The sequence below is a fragment of the Tursiops truncatus genome, chromosome 10 (genome assembly GCF_011762595.2).
Source record: "Tursiops truncatus isolate mTurTru1 chromosome 10, mTurTru1.mat.Y, whole genome shotgun sequence".
NCBI classification, from domain to species: domain Eukaryota; kingdom Metazoa; phylum Chordata; class Mammalia; order Artiodactyla; family Delphinidae; genus Tursiops; species Tursiops truncatus.
This window is the reverse complement of record NC_047043.1, coordinates 34414685-34438786: the sequence shown is the minus strand read 5'-3', so window position 1 is coordinate 34438786 and position 24102 is coordinate 34414685. Positions and strand designations below refer to the sequence as shown.

General features: G+C 39.2%; 1 protein-coding gene across 1 annotated transcript in view; it reads right to left on the bottom strand.

The window, feature by feature from the left end:
• KIF6 (kinesin family member 6) overlaps positions 1 to 24102 on the bottom strand; it is a 387265-nt gene that overhangs the window by 217079 nt on the left and 146084 nt on the right. The window contains exons 8-10 of the mRNA XM_073810765.1: positions 21378 to 21521; positions 20366 to 20452; positions 16123 to 16226 (exon numbers count right to left, since the gene is read on the bottom strand). Coding sequence (XP_073666866.1) covers positions 16123 to 16226; positions 20366 to 20452; positions 21378 to 21521 — 335 coding nt within the window. The remainder of the gene's footprint in view (positions 1 to 16122; positions 16227 to 20365; positions 20453 to 21377; positions 21522 to 24102) is intronic.

Below are 24102 nucleotides of genomic sequence, written 5' to 3'. Positions count from 1 at the left end.
TGCCCTCGCTGACGGGTATCACCGTCTCTTCATTCTTACCAATACGACTGGCAAAAAAATTGCATCTCAGTTTAATTTGCATTTCTTTGATGATTAGCAACTTCTTTGTTTCTTGATGGTTACTCTCTTCCTCCAAACTTAGAGGATAATTTATGGCTATCAGGGAACATAAGAAAAAGTGAGATTCAGAAAGAAGAGGAAACACGTGGCTGCAAATTTCAACCAGGGGGTGCAGATTAAATAGAAAAGTAAACATACAGTACTGTACTCCGCCCGGCACATGCTAGTTGACTGATCGGAAAGCAAATTGATGAAGGAAGCAATTGAAAAGCATAACTGTAGGAGGTGGGCTTATGAACAAGAAGGGAGAATCTGATTTCTCCAGTAAACTGAAGAAATCACACACCAGGCACTAGTTACCTTGACATTAGCGGTGACATATTTTTGAGGCTGTGGCAAAAGTCATGAGTATGCTCGGTTAAGGATAAACACAGGGGGACCACTAGGGGAACTGGGCCGGAAGGATGGGAATGAGAATGAAGAATACTCTGAGGAATAGAGCAACAAACAAAGAAAACCAGTCTTGAGTCAACACTGAGTTTAGCCCCTTGGAGTCAGGTTGCTAGAACTAGGACAGGTTGTTTGCCAGGCCAATCAGGGCAGGCTAAGAGAGCCTGTCCTTGTGTTGTCTTGAGGGATGTTTGTCTTTTGCCTCTAAGGATGTAAAGCTTCGCAGTAAAGCCGAGCCTCGATAAGACAGCCTGTGAACGCCAGACAAGACGGGTTCTGGGTGCTCGGGAGAGGGTCAGCTGGAGGAGGAAACAGGGGCTACCTGCAAGAGGCACCTTACATTTTATTTGGATGCCTTCATAGGGAGTTGGAGGTCTACTGTGAACTCAGATTTACATATTATTTTGGAGATAATTCTTCCATTGCGTTATGCCAAACTAGCATTTTTTGATAGGTGTAAAGGTAACAAGAAGTAGGATTTATCCCAATGTTCCACTGAACACAAAATAATTGTCATCTCATAGTCCAGTGAATGACACAGATTATCCTTGCTCTGCTTTGGGGTATCGTTAACTCTATTGGCGCTATGATGTCCTGCGTTGGGGTTCTTTAATATATAAAAACATTCTTTTTGAATTTCTCACAAGTTCTCAGATCTTTACTTGAATATCAGGGGGATGGGTAGCTATATTTTACAGACAAGACAGCTGAAAAATAAAAGCAAAGTGTCTATATCTAGATCCTAGCAACTTGGTAGCAGTTCTGAGAGTCCTCAAGTTGGCTTTGATATTGCATGTGGATAGTTCTTGAAGCAGGTCATTTTCCGGCATTTTATTTTAAAAGCTTGATCTATACAGACAGTTATTTGGGTGATTAATTAATCTTTCTTTCATTAAGTCCTTTACACTCCTGGTCTTTACTGCCCATTTTGAATATGATCATTTACTTGTCTTTATTTCTTTCTTTGGAAAAGCAGATGTCACACATCCTCACATGGCTCCTGCTGGCCAGGCACCATGCTTTATGCTTCTGCGTAGGCTGCTTTGACAGCTTCTAGCGGAGGGCTCCGAAGCGCCTAACAATCCTCAGAGACTGGTAAGTGAGGCCTCAGGATGGATCTGAATCTCCAGATTTCAGCAGCAGCAAGGCCAAGGAAGGAAATAGAGGAAAAATCTTAACACCTCCTCTCCCAAGCCTCAGGGGATGAAGCTAAGACAAACTGTTCTCTCTGAACTGTTTATCCCACAGATTTGTAAGCAAAGAGTTAAACTAGAAGATATACCCAAAGGTTCGGTTCCTAAAATCATACAAAAAGTGAGCCCCGCTTCTCCCCCCAAACAAGTAATCAAAACAAGATCCTTCTCAGTAACTGCAAAAAAAAAAAAAAAAAAAAAACCACCAAGAAAAACACTTCAACTCAATTCATTTTGCCAATTTATAAGATTTTAAGATGTTCCCCAACAGTTTTATCTTTGTGTATTTTTAGTACAACTATTATACAGATGTTGAAATGCTAAATTCAGAAAATGGAAAACAGAAGGTTTTGCTGACATGTCCAGCATTTGAAAGAAAGAATGGAGAGTTCAAAATAAAAACCCTGGGAAGTACCTAAAAGAAGTATTAAGGTATAAAAATAAAGTATTTATGTCAAACTTAAAGAGATGCAGAGAATTCCAACTGGCAGGAATCCTGAAGAACAGGGTGGAAGAGAGAACAGGGGCTTGGAGTCCATATCTTGATGTTGGATATAACATTTATAAGTCCCTTGCAAAGTCATCTAGGGGAAAAAGTCTACACCAACGTCACTCAAGCAAAAAGTATCTGCCTTTTACTTCTGGCATGTCTCCCACGTGCTCAGATACAGGCATTATATATACATGTTGTTTTCCTTTTTATGTCTGCCTGTATTTTTCAGAATTTTGATGAGTACATATTACTTATATACTTACATATATTTTATCACGTAAATATATATACATATTCACAAAGATTTTGTTTAAATATATAATTTTGTTTTAAGTACAAATATAAACGTTATGCCTCAGTTCTGACTATGATTCAGGCTGCTACTTTATCTTTAAATTTCCAAATATCTTAAAGGTCTTAGCGCATTTTTCACACTTGGGGGGTACGGGAAGCTCTGTTATGGTTAAGGAAGCGGACAGTAAGATGGAAAGCAAACAACTCCAATTTGGAAGCATTTTGTGAACAATCCATTCCGGCAATTTATAGTTTTTGTTTTCTTTAGCCCTTTAGAGATACAGTTTTATATCAACTGTATTAGAAAAGCACCACTCTGAAGTGACTGATTAATAATACACAATATTATAGCCCAAATATACAAAAAATGAATACAAATATTATAAACTAATTTAAAGTTAAAATTCCAGGAGCAGATGTAATTTAGATCTCAGAAACAACTATGTGTGTTATGCAATAATTTGCTATATGCCAAGAGAGAACATTTGTTTTTAATCCCACTGTGAAATTTAGTGTAAGAGTGGAGTTAACGAAGAAGGGCATTTTTTTCTGCTGTTTGTTAATTAACTAAAAACAGTTTTATTTTGCCACTTGGAGGTGTAAAATCAGTAAGTGACATGAATTCTTTTAAAAATAACCTTTAATTTTCTGTAGAAATTTTAGGAAATAGAGCCAGGTAAAAAGAACTAAAAACAAAACAAAACAAACCAAAATCCACCACTAGTAATTCTAAAAACATTTTCCTGGTTTTTCCTTCCGGTACTACCTCTTTCTTTGTACATGAATGTGTAAGTGTGTGTATATGCTAAAGAGAGACATTAAAACATGGCTTGCTCCTTTCTTTCTTTTTTTTTTAATAGTTTTTTTTTTTTAATATTTATTTATTTTGGCTGCTCCAGGTCTCAGTTGTGGCTTGTGGGATCTTCACTGCGGCGTGCAGGATCTTTACTTGCAGCATGCAGGCTCTTTGTTGTGGCATGCATGTGGGATCTAGTTCCCTGACCAGGGATCAAACCTGGGCCCCCTGCATTGGGAGTGTGGAGTCTCACCCATTGGACCACCAGGGAAGTCCCTGCTCCTTTGTTTCTAATAGAGGAGGCTGACAAAATACCTAATTGAAGTGAATAGATTCCTCAGCAGCAATAAAAGTTGTATCAAAGAAGCATAGGTAATAATAATAATCATAATAATTGTGTTTAATGCATAGCATGAATTATTTTATCAATCCTCATAATAGCACAGTGAGTGGGTACTGTTATTATTCCCACACAATGGATGAGTAACTGAGACACATGTAGATGATATAATTTGCCCAAGGTCACACAGCAAAGATTAGAAGATTGAGGTAGAGGGATCAGTTAAGATCTCCTTCGATTAGAAGGAGAGTCAAGATTAGAATTCAAGTCTCTTGACTCTCAGTCCATTCAAATAAATTTTCTCTGCCTTATCTCAGACAACGCTCACAAAATAGCTGTGGGCAAAATTCTGAATATTTCAGATACTTCCTCCATCATTCACACTGATAAGATGAAATCCACACCGTGGATACCAAACCAGTGCGTGTTGAATCTAAATGTCAGGAAGTGCTTACTGTTCACAGAGACTGGTTCTAAGGATCCTGGTGCATACCAAACACCTGGGCAGCTCTGAGTAGAGGTCCTAGATGGAAAATGAATGGCTCATGAAAGGAGCCAGAGAGGGAACTGAGGCCCTGACAGAGTGCTCACCAATTCACTCAACAAATATTTATGGAGGGTCTACCATGGGCCAAGTACATGGAAACAACACAGATGAAGTCCCAGTCCTCATGAAGTAGGGAGAGACAGACAACGGATAACGAAACATTAAACATGATGTTGCTGCTATGAAGAAAAATAACTCAGCATAAAGGAGATAAAGAATGACAGGGGAAGGTGTATTTTAGATAACGTGGCCTGGGAAGGCCTTTCTGATAATGTGACATTTGAGTAATGAGGTGAGGGAGGAGTGTTTCAGGGGAGGGATGGTGAGGAGGAGAGGCTTGGGAGGGAATGAGGCTGCAGAGGTTACCAGGGGCCAGGCCATGTGAGGCCACTGGGTCCTGGAAAGAGGTTCTGGATAGTCACAGTAGTCAATATCACTGTCATTGGGACAATTTCATCCATAATAACGAGAAATTAGGCACAAACTTTCTTGAGATTTTTCATTTTTTAATGAACAATCTGGTGTAGGACAGCGTTCAGTCATATTTCTAATAATTTTCAAGAAATTGTTCAGATTCCTGTATAAGTTTCTCTCTCTCTTTCTCTGTCTCTCCAACCTCCTCTCTATCTCTACTTCTGTCCCTCTCCCTCTCCCCATCTCAATCCCTATCTCCATCTCAATCTCTTATCCTTAGGGAACATCGTTTCCTGAAATCTACTCCTCTCTGTCTCCACAGTGGAAGAACAATCAGGAGAGCTCATCATATCATAGAACTTGTACAGCATAAGTCATGATTTTGAAACGTATTTTTAATAGTGGTTTGACAAATAAAACCACTTGGATTTCAAACTATACTACAAAGTTATAGTAATCGAAACAGTATGGTACTGGCACAAAAACAGACACACAGATCAATGAAACAGAATCAAAAGTCACACATATATGGACAATTAATTTATAACAAAGGAGCAAAGAACATACAATGGAGAAAGTCTTTTCAATAAATGATGCTGGGAAAATTGGACAGCCATATGCAAAAGAATGAATCTAGACCACTGACTTACGCCATACACAAAATTTAACTCAAAATGGATTAAAGACTTGAGTGTAAGACTCGAAACCATAAAATTCCTATAAGAAAACACAGGTGGTAAACTCATTGATGTCAGTCTTCACCACATTTTTGTGGATCTGACTCCAAAGGCAAGGGAAACAAAAGTAAAAATAAACAAACAGGACTACATCAAACTAAAAAGCTTCTGCACGATGAAGGAAACCATCATCAAAATGAAAAGGCAACCCACTGAATGGGAGAAGATATTTGCAAATCATATATCCAATAAGGGGTTAATATTAAAAACATATAAAGAACCCAGGTTGTTTTTCAAAAAAACAACCTGATTAAAAAATGGGCAGAGGATCTGAATAGATATTTTTCCAACAAAGACATACAGATGGCCAACAGGCACATGAAAAGATGTCCCACATCACTAATTATTAGGGAAATACAAATCAAAACCACAATGACACACCATCTCACATCTGTTAGAATGGCTATTATCAAAAAGACAAAGAATTACAAATGTTGGAAAGGATGTGGAAAAAAGGGAACACTTGTACACTTTTGGTGGGACTGTAAATTGGTACAGCCACTATGACAAACAGTATGGAGATTCCTCAAAAAATTAAGAATAGAACTATCATATGCCCCAGCCATACCACTTCTGGGTATTTATCTGAAGAACATGAAACACTCATTGGAAAAGATATATGTACCCCTATGTTCATTGAAGCATTATTTACAAGGGCCAAGACATGAAAACAACCTAAATGCCCATTGGTGGATGAATGGATAAGAAGATGTGACATATATACACAATGGAATACTACTCAGCCATGGAAAGGAATGGAATCCTGACATTTTCAACGACATGAATGGACCTTGAAGGTGTTATGCTAAGTAAAATAAGTCAGACAGAGAAAGACAAATACCATATGCTTTCACTCACATATGGAATCTAAAAAAACAAAACAAACACACAAAATAAAACAAAGAAAACCTCATAGATACAGAGATCAGATTAATGGTTACCAGAGGTGAAGGGCGTCAACTGCATGGTGACGGATGGTAGCTAGACTAGTTGTGGTGATCACTTTGTAGTGTATACAGATATTGATTATAATGTTCTACACCTGAAACTTATTTTTTTAAAAAAGAAAAAAAACCATTCTAAACAGTGGTTTGACAAATAAAATCACTTTGGAGGCCAGTGACAATAAGCCAAATATAAAAAGGATAAAGTATTATTGATCCAGAGTTAAGTACTGACAAGAGATTCTCCCTAAAAGACTGCTTTGGTATCTATCAGTAATTCTCATTAGGACTGTATTAACTCAAATACTGAAGGGAATCATTTATTTTTTGCTTGCTTCCTCTCATTTCAAAAATAATTGGAGGGTCACAGGACAAGACTTATCATCATGATGATGATAAATCTCAAATTATATGGGATGGTCTTGATTTTAGTTATTTTGTCCCATATCTTTGGGAACAACTTATCAAATTTTAGGTTCAGGAGAGCCACTATACCTATAGTTGAAATCTGTTTTTTTGGTTCTAATCCAGTTCAAACATATTGAGAAACTGAACCCAATTAAACTTTTATTAGACTAGTCTAATAAAAAAAATTGAGCTGCAAGTTAAACATGGTGGAAATGACTTTTCCTGAAGTCACCTTTAAATGCTTACTTTAAAAGGATGAAAGTGCTGATGGGTTTTCTGTATGTCACTTCCTCTATAAAGTCTTTCCTCCATGGTCCTCTGTCCTTTGCAAAACAGCTTGCCCTCCCCATCTTGGATCCGGGTGTCTATGACAGCAGCTCAGCACCATCACTAAGCATGTATGTCTGGTCATCTGCCCCTCTCTCTCCAATGGCCAGCCTCCTGCAGGACCCTTTGGTTTCTCTCTGAGCTTCCGATTCCTAACACAGTGCCTGACATGGTATCAACAATACTCAATCAGTGTTTATTCACTAGAAATAATGAATAAAGGTATAAATTAGTTTTATTTCAAAGTGAGATTTATTTGGTGCAAAAATGGGGATTTAAGTCTCTTCCTTTAGGTATATTTATTTGCATTGAAATAAAAGTTTGGATATCAATGAAGATTTTATTAGTACATATATGCCCTTTTGAAACAAATTTTGTGTTTGTGGGTTTGATAACACAATGTGTTTGGTTTTAAACTATATTTAAACTGTATTTGGTCTTAAATCATTTAATTGTATTAAAAGAAATCCCATCAGATAACTATTTCCAACTATCGCGCCAAGCCCCAAGGATGAAAGGTGAAGGCCTACCCTCTGTTTTGCACATGGTTTAAGAGTCTGAGGGTCAACTCCAGCACAGCTCCCAGCTTTACTGACTGTTTCAGTCTGGAAGGATGGGATTATTCCCCAATAGGAGAGTAAGTAGAGCAAAGAGGAGTTTGGGGACTCCTAAAGAGCAGGAGTGAAGGCTGCCCTGGCCAGAGCCCCAGGTCATCTCCTGTTTGGTAAAATGTACATCAAACTAGGGCACCATTTCCTTCAGGTAACACTTGCCTGCACAGGTGGATTTCCATCGTTCAATACCTTAAATTGTGTGATTACGCGCTCAGGAGCCAGTCAAACACCTCTGAAGTTTTTCCCGTTGTGGGTTTAATGTAGCGTATGCATAATCTTTGCTGTATTACTATTCACTGCATATTCTTTGATTGTGTGTCACAAAATGATAGAAAGAAAGGTGCTGCGTACATTCATTTAAAGCAGACATGGCTCCTGCCTTCAAAGGCCTTTCCATATGGTGGGGACACAGATACCAACCAAACAATGCCACAAGTACATGACTGTGAACAGAGATAAGTACTCCGAAGGAAAAGCACAGAAAACACAAAAATGTGCAGCACAGTCATGATTCAGTTGGGGCTGCAAGTCAGAGAAGATGTCTTTGAGGAAGAACAATTTAAACTGAGGTTTGAAGGATGAGTAAAATAAACAAAACAATGTATGTGCGTATGTGTGTGTGTGTGTGTGTGTGTGTGTATGTGTGTGTGTGTGTGTACATGTCCCTATGCATGTCATCACAGGCAGAAGTCAGAAGCAACTGCATATGCAATGGCCCCAGGTTAGAAGACAGGATGAAATTAAACACTGAAAGGTCGGTGCTGTCGAAGTAAAGGGAGCAAAGGGGAGAGGAATATGAAATGTGGCTGAAAACACAGTAAGGGGTCAGACCAGGCAGACAGTTGTAGGCCACATGCAGGATTTTGGTGTTTTCCCAGGAACAACAGGAAGTCAGAAGTCACTGCGGAGTTTCAAGAAGAGTGAAATGGTAAGGACTGTGTTTTTAAAAAGGAATATTCTGGCTGCACAGAAAAAGATTTAGAGGGGAGCGGAAAAACCTATATGATACAAATTTAGTAGTAGAAAAAAGGTGACAGAGGTTTGGGCGAGGATAACAACAGCAGAGGTGGTGTGAAGTGGTCCAAGTCAAGACATGCTTTGAGGACAGAGTCAACAGGACTTCCAGATGGGTTGGATTTGGGGGATGAGAAAATGATTACAATCACAGGTAGCTTCTAAGTTTCTGGCCTGGGCAACTGTAGGGCTTGTAGAGACATTGACTGAGGGGGATCCAGTGGCTGAGATCAGGTCTGGAGAAAGATGGAAAAGAATTCAGCTCGGGGCATGTTGAGTTCAGGGCCAGCTGTCAGGTAGGCAATGTGATCAATGAGCAGGGCATTCAGAGAAGAATAAATATGGACGAGTAAAATAAATACGAGTCATCAGCATCTGGATGGCAACTGACGTGTGGGTGTTGCGGAGATCATCTAGGAAAAAGTATAAAGAAAAAGAGAAGAGGAGGTCTTATGACAATGCCTTGAGGAATACCCACATGAAAGGAGGATAATCTGGCCCAAGAAGCCAAAGAGCAGTCAGGAGATGGGAAGAAGACAAGAGAAGAGAAAGTTTCAGCGAGAGCGTGGTGAATAATGTTGAATGCTGCTGAGAGGTCACCGAAGATGAAGACTGACATAGGCCCATCAAACTGATCTACACTGGGGTCTATCAATGGGGCAAAAGTCAGATTGGAGTGTGTAGTGTAGTGAGTGGGGTGGAAAGGAAGGGAGACCGTGAGTGAAGGCAACTTCTTGGAGTCGTTTAGCTTAAAGGAGAGGAAAGTGACAGTAGGTAGAGAGGGATGTTTGCTCAAGGGGGAGCATTTTGTTTCAAATACGGGAAACTTGAGCCCAAATACTAATAAGAAGAGCCCAGTAAAAAGAGAGAAGCTGTAGACTAAGAAAAAAATAGAAGGGGAGTTGAGGTCCCTGACATGGCAGAAGGCACTGGGGTTGAGAGCACAATTGGTGAGGTCGGCTCTGGAAGAGACACCTTCTCTACTGTAACAAGAAGGAGTAGAGGGTGGGTACAGATGCAGGATGGTGTGCAGGTTTGGCAGCAGAGCAGGAAACTGGGGAAGTTCTCCTCAACTTGTATATGTAGTCATTAATTGTAAAAATATATGTGTGCTTAGGGGCTTGTCATCAAAGATACGTTGCTATTATTAAACTAATTATAGCAAAATTTTACTTAAAGGAAAATCCCTCATTGTACAGTTTTATTTTGCTTTGGCTTGTTTAATGACTAGTCTTTTAATTCTATGTTTCGTCATACAGATTTCTCCAGTTTTTTAGAAGTCAGGTTAGTTGAGGTTAAATTTACAGATGGTAAAATTTTAAATTTGCCCTTTCTAGGTGTGTAGTACTATGACTTTTGACAAACGTGTATACTTATGTAACCACCACTAAAATCACGATATAGAATATTTCAGTCACTCTTAATACCCCCCTCTTGTTTCTTTTTCACAGTTTCTTCCCCTACCCGCAACCTCGGCAAATATCACCCCCCCCCCCCCCCGCCCCCCGCCACACACACACACTGTGCTCAATCCCTCTAGGTAGCTTTGTTTATGTGGTCTGCTTCATCTTAGAATGGTGCCTTTTTCCTCGTGACATCCTTTCAGGCTTCGTTGGCTTGCTCAGTGAGTGATATCTGCAATGGCTTCCCCCATTCCTACATAACGATTTAGCTTTTCATTATCACAGATTATGAGCAAATACTGTATTAAACCATGTGTGATAAATTGATATTAGATTTAAAAACATGGAGCTGAAAGTGAGCATAGATAGCATTTAGTCATAAGATAGCATTTACACATAAAAGAGCCATTAAAAACTAACATGATTAGAATTAAAAGTATAATTAATGTTTTACAATTCTCAGTGTCCATTTGTTCTTTCCACTAATACACTCTTTTATTCTCTGTTTTATATATACATATGTGTGTGTATAAATGTGCGTGTGTGCATATATCTTATTTTCCCAATAAAACTGTAAATCCTTGGAATTATTTGCTGTATCCTATATTACTAACCCCCCCAAAACACCTATTAAAATGATTAGCATCCAGTAGGTACTCAATAAATTCAGTTTGAAGGATTAACTGATTTATAAAGATTAACTAAAGGAAATAAGTTAGAGACAGACCAATACTGTATGAACTTACTTATGTGTACAAAATTAAATGTTGAACTCAGAGAGTAGATCAGTGGTTGCCAGGGGCTGGAGGGCAGGGGAAATAGGGAGATGGAGGTCAAAGGGTACAAACTTCCAGTTTTAAGATGAATACATTCTGAGGACCTAATGTACAGCATGGTGACTATAGTTAACAATACTCTATTGTATTCTTGAAAACTGCCTACAGGGTAGATGTTAAATGTTCTCATCACACACAGAAACACATAGTTACATAAGCAACTATGTGAGGTGATGGAGGCATTAACTAACCTTATCGTGGTAATTATTTCACAATATATACCTATATTAAATCATCACACTGTACTCTTTAAACTTACACAATGTTATATGTCAATTATACCTCAATAAAGCCGGGAGATAAAAGAGAAAAGAAAAGCAAAGGATCGAGATGCTTGTAAATTTACTTTGGGCAAACTTGAGCCCATGAGATCCAATTCAGCTCCGTCTCAGAAAGAAAATGTTGCTGTGCAGAAAATATTCTACTCATTTAGACTTGGGCCAGGAAATAAAGCTTCCATCCTAGCCAGAGGCCTAAGGGATTTTTTTAAAGGAAGAACGAGATATGTGTTTAGAGAATCAATCAGAATTAAATCTTCACCCAAGAAGTTTTGTATAAACATTAACTTGGCTATACAGCCTCCATCCAGCTGTCTCTTTTCAAATTTTACACAGGCAAAAAAAAAAAAGATGTAAACTAAAAATATCCCAATAACTGGAGGCTGACATCTGAAATCCTCTTCAGTTGAAGCATCCAAGTCAATGCAACAAATATTTACATTAAGAACTGAAATTCTGGGAAATAGTTCAAAAAATTTGATAGGGCTAGGTATTAACAGACATCTCCAAACTGTCCAATGCATACTACATAGAATATATTATCTATTAAATATCTGCTTTCTGATGTCCTTCGCAGAATCCCTGAGAGGAATGTCTTCATGCCATGCCAGTCAGCATAAGCCCAGGAATCAGCAGCACAGACAAGTAGACAAGGCTAGAACATTCCTGCCACTCTGTCCTGCCAAGCTGTGGGACTCTTCCTCTCTGCTACACTACTATCTCCCTCCCACCCTTGCCATCCGGGAGTCTGGGCGCAATGGGAGGACTGAAGCTCATTCACATTCCTGAGTAAATGTCCAGGGGCCCCAGAAGACAAAGAAGCACAGACGATATGAAATGTCAGAGCCACATTAGGGGCAAATTTTAACTTATCTCTTTTACTTTAACATGATAAAGCACTCTTAAATCTGATGAATTTTAAGTTGTACCAATATTGATCTAGCTAATTATGCCAAAACATAAATGCAACTATAATATAACAAAAACAATAACAAAAAACCACATTCTCTGAATAATCCTCACCATCAGCATGAACAAGCACCAAGGTTACTGGATTGTGAAACTCTACGCTTGGCTTTGGCAGGGTGAATGCAGTTTGCAGCGTGAGCTCTCCCCAGCTGCTGGTCAGAAACCATTAATGAGATGTAATGCAATATAGTGCTCTTATACTGACAGCAGAGAAGCGACTTCATTGCAAATTGCTGAAGTTCACTTATTAGCACATAAACTAATTTTACATGATTCCTGAGCTCAAAATTAATCATCACTATCTCTGCGGTCTCATGTTTTATTCATCTCTCCTCATAATACTTATATGTTGCATCATAATTACTTGTGCTCATGTCTGTCACTGCCACTAACTTGTGAACCGATTGAGAGCTGGATCTAGGTTTTGCTCATCTTTGTGCTCCTTTCAGGGCCCAGGATAGAGTTGTGTGAATAGTAGATGAATAATAAACATTTAATGAGTGAACCAATTGTCCAGAAAAACTAATGGCAACCCTACATACTGTCTGTATAGAATCTGTTCCAATTGACATTTGTATATTTGTTATCTGTGGATCAAAGGAAACCAATCCAAAATCTAACCATCTGTCAGTATTTTAAATCTGCTGTCACAATTTTATTTCTCATGATTCTACCCCGAAACTCCTGTGACTGGCAAATTTGCTTGTCAGTAACTTTTAGATAGAAACATCTGTTTATATAATAAATGGCAAGTTAGTAAAAGAGGTAATGTAAACATAATACAATATTAAATATCATAAAGAAGTTATAACAAAATGTGATTATTGTTTCTTATTCTTCACAGAATTTTTCTTTTTGTGAAAGTATAGTCTGTGGTAGTCTCTTTAAGAGAGGATGTAGCATGGTAAATTTTCTGTCTGAAAGCTTGTACGTCTGAAAAGTGGCTTTACTTCACCTTCACCTTTGAATATTAATTTGGCTAGATACAAAAATCTCCATTCATAGTCCTTTTTTGTTTTGTTTTGTGTTTCAGCACTAGAAGTTCTTGTTTCCAGAGTTGTTGATGAGAAGTCTTCTCTAAAGCAGATTCTTGGTTGTTAATAATTTTCTTCTCGGATAACTCTTAGGATTATTTTCTATCTGGTGACGTTCTAAAAATTTTCTACAACATTATTATACTACTCAGCATATGGTAACCCTTTCATTCTGAAGTCCTATGTCTTTTTGTTCTTTTTTTTTTTTTAGTTCCAAGAAATAGGTTTTCTTTCTTTAACTATTGGCTCCCCTAAATTATCTCTATTTCTTCTCCATAAATTCTGTTTTCTTACATGTTGACAAATCTAGAGCTATTCTCTACTATTCTTTTCTTTAAACTTTCTTTTTTTACCCTTTATCTTATACTCTGGAAGAATCCCTTAGCCCCCACCTTCCTGGTTCACTAATTTGCCCCTCTGTGTTTACATTCTGCTATTTGGCCATCATTAAGTTCTTAATGGCAACAAGTACATTTTTTTCATTTTCAAGATCTCCTCTTGATCCTGTTATTGTTCCATGGATGGAATGCCATGTTTTATATCTCCACTTTTCTTGCTTAGTTCTGAAGCCCTCCAAGCTGTAAATGCTTGCTCTTGGCTTTTTCCATGTTGGCTGTCCTCATATTTCTAGTCACTCCCAACTGTGAGCTCACATTTCCTAGACTCTAAGCTCTCTCAGCTTGGGCAGCCAGTCTTAGGTGAGGGACTGAAGCAGCTGTGGGTGCCTGTGCTCCCTACTGTTTTCAGTGAGACCAGGAGATGGGCAGAGCTGGAGACAGCAGCTGGTCTCTAGAGCTTATGCAGTCCCTCTTTGTCCTGGGCATCATCAGCTACCTGGGGTCCTTCCCTATTTCCCCATCCTAAACACTGACCTAAACACTGCGGGGAGAAAGGAAGAAGGGAGTACACAGGGGTTCATAGGAACAAACTCCTCCCACTACAAGAGCTCTACCAACCCTCCGTGGCTGTTCCCAGCCCTCTCCTGCTCCAGGGTGCCACCACTTCTAGACATGGGACCTTGGTGGTGCTGCACCATGACTTGGTCTATCCTTTTCTCTTGCCCATCGCAATCCCACTGTTCAGCCTCCCAGGAATTCCTTGAAGCTTCTAATCCCTTATTAAGTTTACTTCTTATTCTTGGGTGTGGCTAGAGATTCAGATGTTTCTTTATATCTGTTCTAAAGCCCCCCAATCTGGAGGGAACCTGCAGCATATTTTTGCACATTCTGACATTTTGAACCACAACATTCAGAATCTTACCCTTAAACGGAGCCTTCTGAGCAACATAGAGTACACAGGAATTAGAGAAAACACTGTTACTTATTTGATATGTTGGTCATTTCCCTGTTTGCTTTTAGATCCAATTTCCACTTTTCCCTTGTTTGACTCTGCATCACAGGAAACTACACTCCCTGACTCTTTGAACAACTGGCTTTTGGGTAAGTTGTTCAGCCAGTGGGAGGCACTGGTGGAGACTGGAAGGGGAGGTGAGGGAGAAGCCAGGCCTCCCTGCCGGGATGATGCCTCGACAGCACCCATGGCTCTCCAGAGGCCTCAGCTTCCATTCTGTCGGGCAGCGTTCATCTTGTCCAGCTCCTGCTGGCTGGCACTAGTCTCTGGCCTTGGTAACACAACCTTCTACCGATGTCCCTCCAGTACTAGGGGCGTAGGACCTCCTCCTGCTGCTCTGATCTCTGGGGTGCTGCAGCACCTCATAGAACCATCTCCTGGGCAACAAATTTCCTATATTAAATTCCTGCTGTTGAGAGGCCTAGAATGGTTTTGTTTTCCTGGTTGGATTCTGATTTGAAGATCAAAGTTCTGAAGAGACTTCTTCAAAAATAATATTGGGTAAGTCCTTTCTCTGAGGGGAAGGGAGCACCATAGTAAAGGAATTTTAAACTTGGGTTTCTCAATATCTAAGATATCCCAAGTTATTTCAAGGAGTGACATGAAATCCTCTAAAATGTGAAATTTGGCAGTACATTTCACCTTAATTGCATATATGCCACAAAGCGGTTTTGTAAGGAAAGCCTTAGGGGCCTATCATATTATTAAACACAGTGTTCTAGAATCAGGAAGTGCTATCCTAGAGGAGGAAGGCTTTGAGTATAACAGAAACCTTGCCTAAGGCTTCTCAAGCTTCACACCTACCTTCAGGGGGAGCCATGAGCTTGTTTAAAGAAAATACTTTCATCATCTGTTACCGTTTTCTCTGTTGAGAGAGGGTTATGTGAAATGACAGAAAACCTTAAAAAAAAAAATCTTGTGTAGCTTTGTTATTCTGAAATAGAGAATACCAGTGCCTTCTAAGCCTAGTCCGTTATGATCACTCCACAGTGCTTAATAAGCAGCACAGAACCAACTAGAGAGCCCGCCACTGTGGCCCGTGATCAGAGAGAGAACGAGAGCCACGCTGTGCCCCTGGTATGCCATATGGCTGCAAATCTAAAGGCTCTGAAAGATGCCGCACTTGTAGGAAGCCCTGAATACCTGCTTTCATTTCCATCTTGAGTGTTTGAACTGTAATATATGGACCATCTATTTATTAAAGGAGAGAGCTTACTTTGGCATGGGATAAATTGGTGCTTGCAGCAAGATGCTGTTTAATACAAGGGACGTTTCTTGAATTCCTTTCAGATCTGAGATCCACAGCTTAAGAGTGTTTGGTGTATACATTTAAAAACTGCACGACTATTATACAACCTCTTTTCTTCAGCTGGCATGAGAAGGATATTCCCATCCTCTCTATGCTCTGTTCTTTACTTCCTCAAAGCTGAGGAGGCAAAAACCCTGCCAGCCTTATCCAGCTTTTCATGGAAAGCCGCCACTCTTAACTGGCGCCTAAATGCAATTTCAGACCGTCCCAGGAGAACTTCGTTCTTTGAGGTGAATTCATAATATTAGGGCCAACAAAGAAGTTAACACAAACTTCAACGGTTAAAGAAAAAGAAAAAGTCTGCAGTCTTACTGAAGGAGCTCTGCTTCTGTGAGTGCCTCTGTCCTCTGCTCCCCAGTGACAATGGCCAGTTCATCCTTCAGTTCCTGGATTTCCTTTTGTAGGCGTATAATCATCTGCAAACGGCAAGGCAGGAGCGTAAATGTCAACTCCTCACTGAGGGGAACTATGTGACAGAGAACCATACATCTTTTAAAATTATGAACAAAAATGTACAGAGGATGATATAAAAGACACTCTTGTACTTAGCACCCAGCTTTGTTAAATCTTAACATTTTGTCAAAATAGTTCTAGGATTTTTCTTAACAAATAAAACATTACTGATGGAACTGGTATCCCTTATTCCTGTTCCCCTTCTGTCCTTCCTGGAGTGATTGCTGTCCTGCATTTAGTGGGTAGCATTTCCCTGCATGTTTTATACATTTACTCCATATGTACAGATGTGACTGTAAACGATGTATGATATCATCTTGCATGCCTTACACTTTATGTAAATGTTGCCATACTGCATGTAACTGCAACTTGCTTTTTTTTTCCCCCTCACACTATGTTTTTGAGATTATTTATATTGCTTCATGTGGCTCTAGTTCATGAATTTTCATGGACATATAGTATTTCAGTAAAGGAATGTATCACAATTTACGTATCTATGTCTCCTGTTGAGGGACATTCAGGAGTTTTACTTTTGCGATTACAAAGAGTGTTGCTGTGAACATTATAAGTCTCCGGGCATGTGTGGGACAGTTTCCCTGTAGTGTGCACCTAGAACTGTGTGGAGGTAGAGTGAGTGCACCCCCTTATTATATATTGCCAAACTGCTCTTCAGAATGGATGCATAAATTCATATTCTCAGCAGCTATATATGTAAGTTCCTGTTTCCCCACATTTTTGTCATTTTGTATGTAGTACTGCCAGACACTTTAATCTTGCCTATCTAGGTGGGTGTAAAATGGTCTCTTATCTAGTTCTAATTTAGAACTAGTATTTTCATGATTATTAGTGAGGTCGATCATCTTTGCGTATGCATACTGGCTGTTTGGGTTTCCTCCTCTGTGATTTATTTATTCACCATCTTGCCCATGTTTCAGTTGAGTTGTTTTTCTTTTCCTTATTAATTTGCAGGTTTCTTTATATATTCGGGATGTGAACCCTTTGTTAGTTGTATGCAATGCACATGTTTTCTCCCAATCTATGTAATATTTTTCACTCTGTGGTGTTCTTTTTGTTAAATGAAAGTTTTAAATTTCAATATAATTTCATTATCAACTTCTTTTGTTTTGAGCTTTATATTTGTGTCTTCTTTAAGAAAATCTATTTTACCTAAAGCCATAGCAATGTTTTCCTATATGCTCTTATAAAAGTTTTAAAGTTTTGCTTTTTACATTTAGGTTGATTGATTTTATTTTGTAGGAAGTGTGAGATATGGATCTAATTTTAATTCTTTTATGGCTAACCATGCAAGATTTGCTATTATAATTCTGTTATATATTTCCACATGTAACTTGTGTCTTTTTCTGGGCTACTGGTTAAAAACATTTGTCTACTTGACTATATGTATGGTAATACTACACTGTTTTAATTACTATATCTTAAAAAATTTGGGGCATCTAGATAGAATAAGCCCCTTCCATCTTGTTCTCTTCCAAAATAGACTTCACTATTCCTGATCATTTGCTCTTTCATATAAATTTTAGATTTGGCTTGTAAAATTCTACCAAAGGCCCTCCTCAAATTTTAACTGGAAATAAATTTGAGTAAAAGGTTAATTTGATAAGACATTAAAGTAATGCTATGAATCATTACATCCATGAACATGGTATAGCTTTCTGATTCCTTTCAATACTAATCTGTATATGTCTTTAATTAGATTTTATTCCTATAATTTTAAAGTTTTTGTTGCTATTATAAACGGAATTTTTATAAAATTGCATTTTCTAATTATTGGCTTTTGATATATAGGAAGGCAATTCATTTTTATGAATGGATTTTCTGAATATTATTTTGGTTATCTGTTTACTTGTTATTAAACACTCTTGGATATTCTATATGAGCAATCAAATTGTCCACAAGTAATGACAGATATTCTTCTTATCAAATCCTCATAAATTAAAAAAAAAGTCTCTTTCCTAAGAACCTCCAAGTATAGTGCTTAAGACATTCTTGTCTTATTCCTTCTAACGTTTCAACTTTAAAATGTTTGCTGTAGTTTTTGGTTGATACCCTTAATCATTCTAAGGATGTTCACTTATATTCAGTTTGATGAGTCTTTTCAAACTATGGATGAATGTTTAATGTTATCAAACACTTTTTCTGCATCTAGTGATGTGATCATTTCATTTTTTCTTTTAATTGTGAATGTGATGAATCACCTTAATTCATGTGATTTTACTTTTTAGTATGAACTACTTCAGATATACAAAAAGGTATAAATAATACCATGTACCTACTACTTAACTTAAGAAATAAAACATTACAGACTCTTGTGAATGCCCATCCCATAGAGTCTTCCCTAAATTTGGTGTTTATTTTTCCCATTCAGTTGTGTTTTGGGTGGTTTTGAGGACAACTTTTCAACTGTCACTTGTGCTTCAGAAAAGCTCTGTACATAAAATAATGAAAAATAATATCAGTTTTTAGAAGCAATTATAAAGGAGATGAGGAAACAACACTTGTCAATTACCAGATAATTCTGCACCAGGAAGACCTCAACATTTGTTCAATTAGCTATTAGTTTTTGACTCCTGATTTGTCGTTTCTTTAAATCTCTCACAGACTTACATCTAACACACGATAATGTTCATCTTTGTTCAAATTCCTCAAGTTCCTTCAAAGAAAAGTCTCTCTAGCCAAATTTGAAGGGAAAAAATAACCTCAATGTCTAATATGTTTATTTTCCTTCAGTTATGAAGTAATTTTTGTCTTCAGGCTAATAGTACATTCCTATCTTTCTCATTCTGCACAGTAATATTACAGGGCTGCTGGCAGGGTAGGAACAGCAGAAGAATTCATCCTAGGAGTTCAGTTCCATTTGACTTAGGCCTTTGAATTGTGTCTCCTTTTTCCAGTGGAGGTACCCTGTGGTGCTGACCAGGGACTGGACTGGAAAGGGATCCTGCCTCACCCACTGGTTTCTCCAGAAGAGAAGGCTGTCAGGGGAGCTCGGGCTCCCTGAGGCAAGTAGGACAAAACAGTCAGCCCCATTATTCTTTTGTCCTTCTTTTCCTCTACCCTTCAATGGAATGATTTCAGGGAAGGAAGGGCAAACACTCAAGAGGAAGTAATTAATATGGGTAACAGTGAACTTGAGATTTTCTTGTTTGGAATTTGAGAAATTTGTAAATGAAGCACTGTTGGTAAGATTTCACATCTTTTTTATAACGCATACCACTAAGCTTAAACCAGCTTATTTTCTAGAGAAAAAAAAAATTTTTTTAAAGGTGACTGATTTGCAAAGTAATATAATCTTAATTTTGGAGTTTTACAAAACTGAAATATTTTATTTCAACGTTTCCAATGTTGACAGGAGTTAATTCCTTGTTGTATTTTATTTGAAGACTAACAAAATAGAGAAAAGAAAAAATATCTGCATTTATAATGAGTAGCTGAATCATGTAACTTGCAAATATTTTTCCTTTAAAAAAAGAACTTTGATAAAGAAGAATTCGTTTTTATAAAACTAGAGGCTTGGTCATTTTTCCATGGATCAAACCAACTATTAACTTTTAAAAATCTCTAGAATAAGTAACAGAACAGTCATGCAAAATACTATTCTATTTAATAACCATTAGGACTTCTTTTTCTCGATAAGCTTTTATAAAAGATGGTCTATAATTATTGTCTTTAAAAAGTTAAGCTGACTTTTTTTTTGAAAGGCTACGACCTGCCTACAAATATAACTGTGTATGATTCTGTGTATGTCCCCAGGACTCACTGTGCCCCTAACTGATGGAGTAAAGGGGGCTGTAGGTAAGAGAATAGGCCCTGGCGTCAGACTGTCTGTGTCTGAATCCTGCTCTGCTACCAATCAGCACTGTTACTCAGATCAGATCACTAAATATTTCTGCGTTTCAGTTTTGTCATCTGTAAAGTAGAGGAAGAGACGGCATCTACTCATGAGGTTGTTGTGAGAATTAAATGATTTAACACGTTTCCAGTATTTAGAACGTTGCCTGGTTACGGAGAGTGAGTGTCTCCCAAAATTTAACTAATCTTTGATATACTTTGATTTTTTTTAACATAGTTAAAAGTTGCTTACCAATCTGGGATCGATTTCTTCATTAAGAACAGCTTCATTCTTTATGAGTGCCACTCGTTGTGCAAATCTACAGGTAGATATAGATTCCTAAGAAAGCAAGATTAGTCCTTAAAGTGTTATGGCATAGAGAGATAAAACAATTTCTGTTCACAGGAAAAACGTGTACGCCTAGAGTGATGTGCATAAAACACAATGAGGAAACATGCTTCCAAATTAGGAAGTCTTGCCTTTCCCTGGAACATTATTTTTCATTAAAATTTTGTTTGGGCTTAATATAATGACTGATGCCCAAAGTGTGGAAGATCCTGAGGTCCTAAGTGACAACTGGTATGTGCTTTTCAACTATTGATTTGTCAAACCAGAACCACATACACAAACCAGAATCATAGCAGGTACCACAATCCATAAGCATCAAAGGGTAAAAAATAAATATTTTTAACAGGTGCAAAAGAGAGGCTTTTCAAGGCATCTTACAATGCACTTGGGGCTTGGCCTTGTTTGGGGAGGCACCCTGCAGCTTCCTGTTTTCCTCTCTTAGAGAAAGTCTGAGTCCCAAACGTTAAACTGAAATGCATGAAACATCAGCTGGCTCTAAAGCAACCCAGGAGAGCCATCTGGCAGCCAAACCCTGCCAAGGCGTCCTGGGTGCTGTGCCCAGGGACACGTCTAGGGACACACCTTGGAGATGTCTCCAAGGCACCTAAGCAATCAGGAGCAAAACGGATCAGGAGAAGCCGATGGGTCTCCTCCCTCACGTCTCTGGCAGGTCTTCCAAAATTTGTGTATGAGGTTTTCTGCAAACCATCCCGTGCTATGTGAAGTCAGTTCTCAAACTGGGGGAATTACAATTCTGGCAAATAACCCAAAGCTATGAACTCTGGTGGGTCTTCACCTCTGAAGGCATACCCTAACCCAGTTGAAAAGACGGAAACCCACCCAGGACCCTCAACTCCGTCTCACAAACTAGCATAAAAACTCAGACTGAGATCTCCAGAAAGAAGAAGCAACATACGTCGATATTCCTTTTCTCTAAAGAGAGGGTGGCAATCATGGTCGTCATGCAGTTCCCTCCCAGGCTGTCTCTCAGGACACTGGTCATCATGGAGTTCCGATATGGAATGTGTGAGCGGTGCTTTTCTGAGAGGGCAATGATGACCTGTGGTGGAGGGGAAAAAGAATAGCGTTAACTTAGCAGAAAATGCACACTGGACAAACTGAGCTGCGACGGCAACAAGAATACAAAATGCAGTGACCCCCAAAACTTGGGCTCAGAATAAATATCTTAAAATATTCAGTACAGTAACAGTGAAGATGGAATGAAGCAAATATAGTAAAAACATACCATGATGAACCCTGTCATTTTTGGATAGATGATATAACTTGTGCAGAATTGGATACATTTTTATTCTGTTTTCAGTCACTGAGAAATTTATATAAAAACTCAAGAGTAAATCATGCCAGATTTTTTAAAATCCTACCAAAATTGGTCTGCATGCCTCATCTTCAAGGTAAAAGAGGCAGAACAATAAATAAGAACCACAAGAGGCAACAGACCCTAGATTCTGGGGCCAGATTGTCCAGGTCCAGATTCTAGTCATACCAGGGCATGCCACTCACCATCTCTGCCTCAGTCTCCTCATCTGTAAAACTGGGAAAAGACAGTATCTACCTATGAGTAGTTGGGATGATTAGAAGAGTTAAAATGTGCAAATTACTTTGAGTAGAACTAGCCCAAAATAAGTGCTGTATATGTGTGTTTACTTTCACTGTAAGTGTTGGGGGAAGTGCACCTTGGTTCAACTAGAGCCTGCTCATCTTGCTCCTTAGCAGTCTTACGTACTTAGTAGGAAGGTGGTAGATGGATGGATGGGAGATGGATGAAGGGCTGCTGTGGGCTGTCCCCAAGGGGAGCCACCAGGGGTTCAGGGTTTTCTGGGGAAGATGAATCCAGTTCCAGGACGCCCACTGCAAAGCATCAGGAATAAGTCACCCACAGATGTGACATGTGACTTCAGGGGCATCACAAGGCCCTGGCTCCTGAAAATACTTCCAACACCTGCCATTGTTCTAGTCTTCCCTCTTCCCAGCTGTGTAATTCCCATCATCAGAACTTTTTCTACTCCTTTAGTTTACAAAATAAGATGGGAACATTGTTTTTGAAGGCCGTTTTTAGCAAAATCATGTAACGATACCACTGGTCTTGCTTTAAGCTAATGACCCACAGGTTTTACTATAAACCAGAAATCCTGTGAGAGTCTCTCAAAAACCACTTTTCCACTCTCAGAAATGGGCCTTCGCACCTTATCCTCTTGTTTCAAACATCTACCCAGCCTCCTCTCTCCACCTTCAGCCTGAGCCAATGGCCACACACTCTTCTTCTAGGTGTAAGCGGTCTACCTGCCCCGTCCCTCAATCCCCCACACATTCCACTCTTCCTGTGGTTACTGTCCTGCTCCTGCCCAAGTCCAGCCCTGTGTCCCCTCCCTCTTCTCCTCTTACCTACTTCGCTCCTATAATTAACCCCTCTCTTTGTATTAATTTCTCTCTCTCACCGGAATCACTCCCATTCTGCAAGCCCACAACAGTACTAAACTAAGTTGGCTCTTGCCAAGGTCATCAGCAACCCCCCTGAACCAAAAGCACTGACTGCTCTCTTACTAGACCTCTGATTTGAGTAAGGCATCAACATAGGTATTCATTGCCTCCTTCAGGAAATGCTTTAGTCACTTGGTAATCAGGACATCACACTTTTCTGGGTTTTATCTTTCCTTAAAAACTAGATAATGAATACTCGCTTTTCTTCTTCCCAAATTATATCTGTTGAAGTGCTCCAAGGCTCAGTCCCGGATCCTCTCCTCTTTCTTATCTACACTGTCTCTCTGTGTAATCTCATCCAATCCCCTGGCTTTAAATACATCCATATCCTATCCGAATGTCTCCCCAATTTACAGCATCAGCCTCAACCTCTTCCCTGAGCTACTATCCCTGAGGCAACTCTGCATCTCCACCTGGATGTCTGTTCCTGACTGTCTCTCCCCTCTGCCCCCAAGCCTGATTCTTTCTCAGGCTTTACCCATCATTACTGATAGTGCCACCATCCACCAAGTGGCTCAGTCCAAAACCCTAGGCAACGTTCCTGAATTCCTCTCACCTCCAACATCCAATTTCCATTAGGTTTATCTACAAAACATACCCAGAATTGGATCACTTTTTCCCACCTCGTTTGCCACCGCTCCAGTTCGAGGCACCATTTTCCCTTCCTTGGATAACTGCTCTCAAGGCTCTGAATCAGTCTCCTTGTTTCTCCTTTTGCCCACCCATGGTCCCCTCTCTGCATGGCAGGCAGAGAAACCTTTACAAAAATGTAAGTTACATCAAGTCACTGCCCTGCTTACAACCTCCCGATACACTTGGTATAATGACCCAACCCCTGTGTGATCTGGTTCCTGTCTACCTATCCAACCTCATCTCCTACGGTGCTTTCGTGGCCCACACTGGCCTTGCTGTGGCTTCACCATGCCAAGCTTAGGCCCACATCGCAGCCTTTGACCTTGTTTCTTTTACCTAGGATGCTCTTGCCCCAGATTTTCTTACAGCATCCTGCTTCTCATCAATCAAATCTTTGCTCAAGTTTTATTTCCTCACAAGGGCTTTCCCTGAACCCCCTATCAAAAGTAACACCCCGATATCCAGGCTTTAACTCTATTTTATTTTTCTTCTGGTACTCACCACTATTG